Here is an 11450-nt window from a genome sequence, read left to right as displayed (position 1 = left end):
GCACACTCCCAAACGTGCTCCATCCGCCATGCTGCTCACTCCCAAACGTGGTCCATCCGCCATGCTGCGCACTGCCAAACGTGCTCCATCCTCCATGCTGCGCACTCCCAAACGTGGTCCATCCGCCATGCTGCGCACTCCCAAACGTGCTCCATCCCCCATGCTGCGCACTCCTCATCGTGCTCCATCCCCCATGCTGCGCACCCCCCATCGTGCTCCATTCCCCATGCTGCACCAGCATCAGCCTCTCTGCCCGCAGCATCAGCCTCTCTGCCCGCAGCATCAGCCTCTCTGCACACAGCATCAGCCTCTCTCCTCTCAGCATCAGCCTCTCTCCTCACAGCATCAGCCTTTTCTGTCCCTAGCATCAGCCTCTCTCCTCCCAGCCTACCCCAGCATCAGCCTCTCTTCTCTCAGCCTTCCCCTCCCAGCCTTCCCCAGGATCAGCCTCTCTCATCCCAACATCAGCCTCTCTCCTCCCAGCATCAGCCTCTCCTCTCTGTCCCCAGCATCAGCCTCTCTCCTCCCAGCCTTCCCCAGCATCAGCCTCTCTCCTCCCAGCCTTCCCCAGCATCAGCCTCTCTCCTCCCAGCCTTCCCCAGCATCAGCCTCCCCCAGCATCAGCCTCTCTCCTTCTAGCCTCCCCCAGCATCAGCCTCTCTCCTTCCAGCCTCCTCCAGCATCAGCCTCCCTCTCCCAGCCTTCCGCAGGATTAGCCTCTCTCCTCCCAGCCTCCGTCTTCCCAGCCTCCCCCAGCATCAGCCTCCCCCAGCATCAGCCTCTCTCCTTCCAGCCTCCCCCAGCATCACCCTCTCTCCTTCCAGCCTCCCCCAGCATCAGCCTCCCTCTCCCAGCCTTCCCCAGGATCAGCCTCTCTCCTCCCAGCCTCCGTCCTCCCAGCCTTCCCCAGCATCAGCTTTCCCCTCCCAGCCTCCCTCAGCATCAGCCTTCCCCAGCATCAGCCTCTCTCCTCCCAGCCTCAGCCTCTCTCCTTCCAGCCTTCCCCAGCATCAGCCTCTCTCCTCCCAGCCTCAGCCTCTCTCCTTCCAGCCTCCCTCAGCATCAGCCTCCCCTTCCCAGCCTTCCCAGGATCAGCCTCTCTCCTCCCAGCCTCCTTCAGCATCAGCCTTCCCCTCCCAGTCTCCCCTAGCATCAGCCTCCCCCTCCCAGCCTTCCCCAAGATCAGCCTCTCTGCTCCCAGCCTCCTCCAGCACGCCTTGCTCCTCTGCCGACACTCACACACACCTGATCGCATACACTCACACACACAACCAATCGCATACACTCACCCACACAACCGATCGCATACACTCACCCACACAACCGATCGCATACACTCACCCACACCCGATCGCATACACTCACCCACACCCGATCGCATACACTCACCCACACCCGATCGCATACACTCACCCACACCCGATCGCATACACTCACACACACCCGATCGCATACACTCACACACACAGACACTGACGAAATCGCACATACGCGCTGATACTCACAACATCCGGAGATATCACATGCTTCTGGCCATGTGATCCTCCGTCAGGTCCTGGAAGCTCACAGCACAGTATCGCCGCCGAGAAGCAAGCGATATCCCAGGATGTTGTGAGTATGTGGATGCGATGTGATGTGTGTGTGAGGGTGAGTGTGATCTGATGTGTGTATGTGTGTGTGTGCTGTTATGTGTGTATGTTCCGCCGCTGCAGGACCTTGATGTGTGGATGCGATGTGATGTGTGTGTGAAGTGTGTGTGAGAGTGAGTGTGAGCCGGTGTACACTGGAAACTATGATACACATCGGGTAACTAAGGGACCTTAGTTACCCGATGTGTATAATGGTTACCAGCTTTCACGGCCTCCGTCAAGATCCCAGCATCGCAAGGTTATGTCTGGCGCTGCTGGGATCCTGACGGAGCCGGTGTAGAAGCAAGCGATATCCCAGGATGTTGTGATGTGTGAGGTGTGTGTGAGGTGTGTGTGAGAGTGAGTGTGAGAGTGAGTGTGATCTGATGTGTATGTGTGTACTCACCTGGGAATCGGAGCTACGTGTCAGTTGGGCCAGAGCGAGCGTGAATTGCGTGAGGGGGGCGGGGCCTGCAGAGAGCCGGGGCGAGAGGCCAATCCGTGTGGGGGGGCGGGGCCATGGCGAGCCCAGCGGCCAATCAGCTTTGTGTCACCGTAAGGACACAATTTCGGAGCATGACAGACAGACAGACAGACAGACAGAATAAGGCAATTATATATATAGATACATAGTTACATGAAAAATTATGTCCTAGTTGATTTGAAGATAAGAACAGTAATAGCATATCAGTAGTTGAAGTAACTCTCAAGTCGTCACAGCAAATGCAAGTAGTGGTAATAAACTGAAAGGCAAGATCTGACAATACATGAAAGATTTGCATACCTCCAATCATAGATGAACTAGTATCACAGAGGGAATTTTTTTCTCTCCTTTTTAGGGGTTTTTTGATACAGAAATAGTGAGGAAATCCACCCAGGATAAAATGATTATGGTAGTTGCAGAATGCAAGCCCTGCAGATAAAAGGCATGATTATGAAGGGGTAGTGTCTCTATACGGGGAGTAAAACTATGGGGGAGGGGGGACAAAGGATTACCTTGCTCGTACTAGCAAATGAATTATTATTGCAGTTTGTCCTATTAAATTGGGAGAGTTTAATGACTCGTGGTCCCTGAAGGATGAGGAGGTATACGGTCAGAAGGTAACACATGATATATTACACTCCCACATAGTGGATCCCCTGTACATCCTTACCTTAGGTTTGCAGTAAGTGAATAAGGTCACGTACAGTGAACATTTGTCTAGGAGCCTAGGGGGCTTATTTACATCTGTAATTATGAGGGACAAGTTTTAGTAACAGCATTACATACAAGAGGAGAGTACAGCGATATTTAGAAGTTCATGAAGTGACACATATTACCTGTGGGCTTTAGGATAAGAGTGTAGCAGTGGGTAATGGAATCCTCTGAAAAGCAGAAGGAGGAGTATAGAGTTATCAGATTGGAGGTAAAGAGGATTAGGAACGGATAGGATTATCGCATACCTTTGCGGCCGTCTTCCCAGACTGTGGCTTAGAGCAGTGAGTTAACAGGTTTGGGAGCTATTTAACTCCCAAACCCGGAAGTGCACGGACACGCCGGCGCATGCGCATTGGCGATCGGCGTTAATATTAGTGTATTGGTGGTACCGTTAAGCCTTGAATAGAGGCGCCCGCGCATGCGCTGTACAGTTAAACTCATACTTAGATGTGGGAAGATGCTTATCCTCAGCGCGTCGTTGTAAATCAATATAGGGGTAGGAAGTTTGAGAAGCGGACACTGGACATGTCAGTCTGTTGGTAGTGAACGACTGTTGGTACCAGAGGGGAGGTGGAATTATCTATATAGTCAATGTATATGGCAGTAATGCATGGAACATATGGAGGTATAGGGACATAAAAGGCAAATGCAATGTAAAGCACAGGCATATACATAATAATTTCATCATTTTGTCAAAGAACAGTAATGATTAGTGTACATACAATCATTTTGAGGTATAGGAGGAGAACATGACCTAGAATAAGAATTTTTAAGGATTAATGCACACAAAAAAAGGAAGGGTCCCAATATACTATTAGAGTGAACTAACATTACCATCTATACTTGACTAAAATAGAAAGTGCTGATTTTATACGTTACCATCTAATAGTGAGTGTACGATGGAAGAAGGAAAGGTGAGGATGATGTTTCTCAAGTTTTCTGCAAAAAATGTATCATAACATAGTTAGTACGGTTTAGGGCAAATTAATAGGCTTGGTACTATCATTATGTTAGCCAATCTATCTCTCTATTAAGACCTTTAGGTGCTAGAGTTTGTAGCTTATGGATCCAAAAGCTCTCTCTTTTTTTGAGGAGCTCAATGTGATTTCCTCCGCGTCTGGGTCTATATACTTTATCAATGACCTGAAACCGCAATTGGGCTACATTATGCTTAGCTTCGTGAAAATGGTGTGGAATAGGTAGCCATAATTTTCCATACCTAATGGTAGATTTATGGCTTGCAATGTGGTCACCGACATGTTGGATTGTTTCCCCGACATACAATAGTCCACAGGGACATTTGATGATGTATACAACAAAATTGCTCTCGCAAGTAAAGTATTCTTTTATTCGAAAGCTTTTGCCAGACCTGGGGTGTGTAAAGTGGTCTCCTTTAATCACGTTCGAACAAGATGGACAATTTAAACAAGGGAAAGTACCAGTACGTTTTGGTGCTAGCAAGGTTTGTACATTTTTCTTGTCGCTGCCAATATCCGCTTTGACCAGGGAATCCTTTATGTTTTGGGGTCTTTTCTTGCACATGATAGGGGGGAGTATAAATGGCCCTATCTCTGGATATGCTTTTTTTAGTAACGGCCAGTGGCGGTTGATAATATTATAAATTTTAGGCATAGACGGGTGGTACGTGTGTACAAATGGTATCCTTTCTACTGTTGCTGTGTCTATCTCTGAGGGGGTGGTAGAAGATAATTTTTCTCTTTCTGTCTTGAGCAGTGTTATTGGGTAATTACGTTCTACGAACCGATTGGACATTTCTTCTAGTCTCTGTTCTCTTGTGTTGTCGTCTGATACTATCCTCGTGACTCTTGCAAATTGAGATCTAGGTAGACTATTCTTAGTCGATTTAGGATGACAGCTACTGTACAGGAGCATACAATTCCGATCGGTCGGTTTACGGTATAGGTCTGAAGATAGATTGCCCACTATGTCTTTTTTAATGTACGTGTCCAAAAAATTAATTTCTCTCTGATGATGACTTAGCGTAAATTTGAGCTCAGGCCACACATTGTTAAGATGGTCATCGAATAATAGCAGGCTTTCCAAGTCTCCCTGCCAGATGCAAAATATATCGTCTATGTAGCGAGCACATAGAAACGCCAGTTCATCAAAGGCTGGATATGAATACACAAAGCGCCCCTCAAAGTAGTCCATAAAAAGATTTGCATAAGCTGGGGCTACATTCGAGCCGATCGCGGTCCCGTGTTTCTGGATGTAAAAATCGTCCTTGAAAAGGAAATAGTTTTCATTAAGGACTATTTCGAGGAGGCCTATAGTGAAGTCAATCTGCGTCTTAGTGTTAGTCACCGCTGGCGTAGCTCCTGTCTCCGATACTGCTGTGTACGCTCTATACACAGCGCTATACAGAATAGGGATAGAAGTTTCTATTAGTCCTTTTAAGGGCTAATACCGACAGGGTCAGAGCCATAGGTGACAGTCAGGTCCGTGAAAACAGATTTTAACAGCTACACAAGATGACAGCACCTGTGTAGCTAAGGTCAGGGATTTCCCCATTAGGAGGGATAGAAAGGGAGGCTTCCTTTCCTCTACCCAGACCCACAACCCTGCCACTGTACCCTCCTGCCCTTTGCACACTCAAGCTCATTGTTTCTAAGCCATTATACTAGCAAACACTGAGTAAACATAGTGGCATCCTAAAAGTGGCTGTTGGACTTCAATTAGTGTCCCACTGGTGCAAATCTATGTGCATCACCTCTGCATTGCACACTCAAACTCATTGTTACTAAGCCATTATACTAGCAAACACTGAGTAAACATAGTGGCATCCTAAAAGTGGCTGTTGGACTTCCATTAGTGTCCCACTGGTGAAAATCTATGTGCATCACCTCTGCATTGCACACTCAAACTCATTGTTACTAAGCCATTATGCTAGCAAACACTGAGTAAACTTAGTGGCATCCTAAAAGTGGCTGTTGGACTTCCATTAGTGTCCCACTGGTACAAATCTTTGTGCATCACCTCTGCATTGCACACTCAAACTCATTGTTACTAAGCCATTATACTAGCAAACACTGAGTAAACTTAGTGGCATCCTAAAAGTGGCTGTTGGACTTCCATTAGTGTCCCACTGGTGCAAATCTATGTGCAGCACCTCTGCATTGCACACTCAAACTCATTGTTTCTAAGCCATTATACTAGCAAACTATGCTGCCAGTTTAAGGGCCATAGTTGCATTGTCAGGGATAGTTATTGTTGTTTATTCTGCTGTTAATAAAGCTAGACCACCTCTGCAATCTACACCACCTCTCAATTTTTACTACCACATTTTAAGTGCACAATCTTGTCGCAATCAAAATAAGTGGCAAAATGACAGATGCTGGTGGAAAGGGGAAGAGGCGTGTTGGAAAAGGAAAAAAAGGGTTGGTCCGTGGGGAAGGTGGCAAAGCTCCATTAACATCTGCTGAAGATAGACCATCTTCCAGCAAAAGTAAGATGTCTACTACTTACCGTGGACAATCCGATGTGCTCCCTTTTTTACGGACACGAACAACTGGAACAAAGGTAGATGATGGCCAAAAAAGGAAAATGCTTGAATGGATCTCAAGTGGTCCAACAAGTGCCCTCTCCGCCACCTCAACTACCGCATCCAAAAAACACCAGTCCTCTGAGTTGTCGTCCCAATCAAACTTCCTTTCTCCCAGCTCTGAAGTCTCCATCCGCCCTGCACAGTATGGTGGAACTGAGATGGCTGAGTCTGCAGAGCTGTTCAGTCACACTATAGCCTGGGAATCAGAGGTCTGCTCCCAAGCTACAGTGAGTACAGACCAGGAAATGGTATGCAGTGATGCCCAGAACCTTTGTGACTCTGATTCAGGCCGTCAGGACCAAGTTTCTGAGCATAATGTTGACCCTTTGTCACAAACTGTAACACCTGCTGTTATAGACAATGAGGAACATACTGATGACGATGAGACGCAGATACCAGATTGGAATGACAACTTAAATATTCGTTCAGGGCAGGAAGAGGCTCGGTCTGAGGGGGAGGGGAGTGCAAACACAACGCTTGATGAGGAACTTCTAGATCCCACCTACTGTCAACCCACAGTCAGGCACTCAAGGAGGTCAACAGAGGCGGTGGAGGAGGATGCTACTGACGACGAAGTTACCTTGCGCCTTCCTTGACACAGGAGGAGTAGTGGTAGCACGTCTACAACTGCATCCTCAGCCACCACTGTGCCTCTGAGCACTAGTCGGGGTGGATCAGCAGGTCGCATGCCCTCTAAGCCTTGCCTAGCCTGGTCCATTTTTGACATAGCAAAAGATCGCCCAAATTATGTGATCTGTAAAATTTGTCGTGATTCTGTTACTAGAGGGCAAATCCTCAGCAGTTTGACAACTTCTTCCATGAATCGTCACATGAATAAATATCATATGTCCCAGTGGGAAGCTCACCGTGCTGCAATGCGGCCTAGCGGAGCGAACCATCCACCGCCTGCCCATTCCAGTGCATCCGCGCGCTCTTCATCTTCTAGGACTGTGTGGACAGCTGTCACACCTGGTTTTCCACGCACAACTTCCACCACTGTAACCGCAACAGGCAGTTTGCTTGGTAGGTCGTCAGTTGGTTTGGAAGGGGAAACAAGTGTGTGTGGACAGCTCTCTCAGACATCGATAGCACCAACGTTGGATGAAGGCAACATCATGTCTCTGCCTGCACTTTCCTCACAAACCTGCATTTTTCCAGGGACACCCTACTCATCACCATCTACACACAGCAGCCAGATCTCTGTCCCTCAGATGTGGACAAATAAAAGGCCATTTCCTGCGACCCATGACAAAGCTAAGAGGTTGACTTTATCCCTCTGAAAGCTCTTGGCTACCGAAATGCTGCCTTTCCGCCTGGAGGACACACAGGATTTTAGAGACCTTATGTCTGTCGCTGTGCCCCAGTACCAGATGCCCAATCGCCACTTCTTCTCTAAGAAAGGTGTGCCCGCGCTACACCAGCATGTCGCACACTACATCACCGCTTCCTTGAGAAACTCTGTGTGTGAACGGGTGCATTTCACCACGATACTTGGACCAGTAAGCATGGACAGGGACGTTACATGTCGCTGACTGAGCACTGGGCAACTATGGTGATAGATGGTGAAGGGTCTGCTGCACAAGTCTTGCCGTCCCCACGACTTGTGTGTCAATCCTCTGTCTGTCTAAGTTCCGCCACTGCTTCTGCCTTCTCCACCTCATCTGGGTCCTCCACCTCCGCCCCAAGCCTGCCTGGTCAGGCCACCAGCGTTCTCACTGCGCAGAATGAATCACGCACCCCTCATTACTATACTGGCAGCAGAGCGCAATGGCATCAGGCGGTCTTTAGCTTGACATGTCTTGGAAATAGGAGTCACACAGCGGCTGAGTTGTGGGCAGCTCTGGAGACTGAGTTTAATAAATGGTTGTCTCCACTCAACCTGCAGCCTGGTAAGGCCGTGTGCGACAATGCTGCAAACCTGGGTGCAGCCCTTCACCTGGGCAAGGTGACACACGTGCCTTGTATGGCTCACGTGTTGAACCTTGTTGTCCAGCAATTTTTAACACACTATCCCGGCCTTGTTGGCCTTCTGACCAGGGCACGAAAACTGTCTGCTCACTTCCGCAGTTCAACCGCCGCAGCTGAGCAACTTGCATCGCTCCAGAAGTCTTTCGGCCTGCCGGTTCATCGCCTGAAATGCGATGTGGCGACACGCTGGAATTTGACTCTCCACATGTTACAGCGACTGTGGCAGCACCGCCGAGCCCTGGTGCAATACGTCATGACATATAGCCTGGGCCAACGAGATGCAGAGGTGGGGCAGATCACCGTGATGGAGTGGTCTCAGATCAAGGACCTATGCACCCTTCTGCACAGTTTCGACATGGCGACGAATATGTTTAGCGCTGACAATGCCATTATCAGCAGGACAATTCCAGTCATTTACATGCTAAAGCACACACTAAACACTGTTCGGAGTCAGGGGGTGGGACAACAGGAAGGGGAGGAACTACAGGAGGATTCATATGCGCAAGACACAACAACATCACCAAGGTCCAGATGTTCATCATCACCAACGCAGCAGGCATGGGACCATGGGGGACAGGGATCAACAAGGGCGCATGGTAGCAGGCGAAATGTCGAGGAAGGTGCAGGAGTACATGATGAAATAGAGGACGAACTGTCCATGGACATGGAAGACTCAGCGGATGAGGGAGACCTTGGTCAAATTTCAGTTGAAAGAGATTGGGGAGAGATGTCAGAGGAAGAAAGAACGGTTAGCACCTCTATGCCACAAACACAGCGTGGACTTGGTCCGCATGGCTGCGCAAGACACATGAGTGCCTTCTTGTGCACTACCTCCAACATGACCCTCGTATTGTCAAAATTAGAAGTGATGATGACTACTGGCTTGCCACACTATTAGATCCCCGGTACAAGTCCAAATTTTGTGACATAATTCCAGCCATAGAAAGGGACGCACGTATGCAGGAGTATCAGCAGAAGCTGTTACTCGATCTTAGCTCGGCTTTTCCACCAAACAACCGTGCAGGTGCAGGGAGTGAATCTCCCAGTTGTAACTTGACAAACATGGGACGATCTCGTTATCTTCAACAATCTACCCGTACCAGTAGCACCGTATCTGGTGCTGGTAACAGCAATTTTATTGAATCTTTTCATAATTTTCTTAGACCCTCCTTTGCAAGGCCACCAGAGACAACAAGTCTGACACATAGTCAATGGCTGGAGAGGATGATACAGGAGTATCTCCAAATTAACATCAATGCCATGACTTTGCAAATGGAGCCTTGCTCATTTTGGGCCTCAAATCTTGAAAAATGGCCAGAGCTCTCCACTTACGCCTTGGAGATTTTGTCGTGTCCAGCTGCCAGCGTTGTCTCTGAACGTGTCTTCAGTGCTGCTGGGTGTGAGCTGACAGATAAGCGCACGCGTCTGTCCAGTGACAATGTGGACAGACTAACGTTCATCAAAATGAACAAGTCATGGATCCACAAGGAATTTACTACCCCTGTGTCATCCTGGGGAGAGTAAATGCTTGTGTATTTTGAATGTGCTTGATGCAAATCTAGCTGTGAAGTGTACAACTAGGGCACAAGTGCTGCCACTGATGGGGTGTCCGTGTGGTCCAATTTTTGGAAAAAAGGGAGACTCCGCTTGGAGTAACCCTTGCTTGCTGTGTTTTTTAAAAGGAGCCAAGCTGAACAAGTCATGGTTCAGCAAAGACTTTGCTACCTACCCCGGTGTCATCTTGGGGACGGTTAAGTATGGCGTATTTTTGATTGTGCTTGATGCAAATCTACCTGTGAAGTGTACAACTAGGGCACAAGTGCTGCCACTGAAGGGGTTAGTGTCTGTGTGGCCCAATTTTTGGAAAAAAGGGAGACTCCGCTTGGAGTAACCCTTGCTTACATTGTTTTTAAAAATGATCCAAGATGCACAGAGCTGGGATCAGGAAAGACTTTGCTACCTACACCAGGATCATCCTGGGGACAGTTAAGTATGGCGTATTTTTGAATGTGCTTGATGCAAATCTGCTGTGAAGTGTACAACTAGGGCACAAGTGCTGCTACTGAAGGGGTTAGTGTCTGTGTGGCCCAATTTTTGGAAAAAAAGGGAGACTCCACTTGGAGTAACCCTTGCTTACATTGTTTCTAAAAATGATCCAAGATGCACAGAGCTGGGATCAGGAAAGACTTTGCTACCTACCCCGGGGTCATCCTGGGGACGGTTAAGTATGGCGTATTTTTGAATGTGCTTGATGCAAATCTAGCTGTAAAGTGTACAACTGTGGCACAAGTGCTGCCACTGAAGGGGTGAGTGTGTGTGTGGCCCAATTTTTGGAAAAAAGGGAGGCTCTGCTTGGAGTAACCCTTGCCTACATTGTTTTTAAAAATGATCCAAAATGCGCAGAGCTGGGATCAGGAAAGACTTTGCTACCTACCCCGGGGTCATCCTGGGGACGGTTAAGTATGGCGTATATTTGAATTTGCTTGATGCAAATCTAGCTGTGAAGTGTACAACTGGGGCACAAGTGCTGCCACTGAATGGGTGGGTGTGTGTGTGGCCCAATTTTTGGAAAAAAGGGAGACCCCGCTTGGAGTAACCCTTGCTTGCTGTGTTTTTTAAAAGGAGCCAAGATGAACAGAGCTGGGATCAGGAAAGACTTTGCTACCTACCCCGGGGTCATCCTGGGGACGGTTAAGTATGGCGTATTTTTGAATGTGCTTGATGCAAATCTAGCTGTGAAGTGTACAACTGTGGCACAAGTGCTGCCACTGAATGGGTGGGTGTGTGTGTGGCCCAATTTTTGGAAAAAAGGGAGACTTCGCTTGGAGTAACCCTTGCTTGCTGTGTTTTTTAAAAGGAGCCAAGATGAACAAGTCATGGTTCAGCAAAGACTTTGCTACCTACCACGGTGTCATCCTGGGGACGGTTAAGTATGGCGTATTTTTGAATGTGCTTGATGCAAATCTACCTGTGAAGTTTACAACTGGGGCACAAGTGCTGCCACTGAAGGGGTGGGTGTGTGTGTGGCCCAATTTTTGGAAAAAAGGGAGACTCCGCTTGGAGTCACCTTGCGGTGTTTTACAAGATTTTA

At 48.3% G+C, this 11450-nt stretch overlaps 1 protein-coding gene across 1 annotated transcript in view; it reads right to left on the bottom strand.

Moving 5' to 3' along the window:
* Positions 1 to 2463: 2463 nt before the first annotated feature.
* Positions 2464 to 11450, bottom strand: part of LOC142243902 (uncharacterized) — a 45081-nt gene continuing 36094 nt past the window's right edge. The window contains exons 2-6 of the mRNA XM_075316099.1: positions 4266 to 5070; positions 2949 to 2993; positions 2783 to 2856; positions 2625 to 2699; positions 2464 to 2541 (exon numbers count right to left, since the gene is read on the bottom strand). Coding sequence (XP_075172214.1) covers positions 2464 to 2541; positions 2625 to 2699; positions 2783 to 2856; positions 2949 to 2993; positions 4266 to 5070 — 1077 coding nt within the window. The remainder of the gene's footprint in view (positions 2542 to 2624; positions 2700 to 2782; positions 2857 to 2948; positions 2994 to 4265; positions 5071 to 11450) is intronic.

This window comes from Anomaloglossus baeobatrachus, chromosome 6, assembly GCF_048569485.1.
Source record: "Anomaloglossus baeobatrachus isolate aAnoBae1 chromosome 6, aAnoBae1.hap1, whole genome shotgun sequence".
NCBI classification, from domain to species: Eukaryota; Metazoa; Chordata; class Amphibia; order Anura; family Aromobatidae; genus Anomaloglossus; species Anomaloglossus baeobatrachus.
This window is presented reverse-complemented; position numbering and strand designations above follow the sequence as displayed.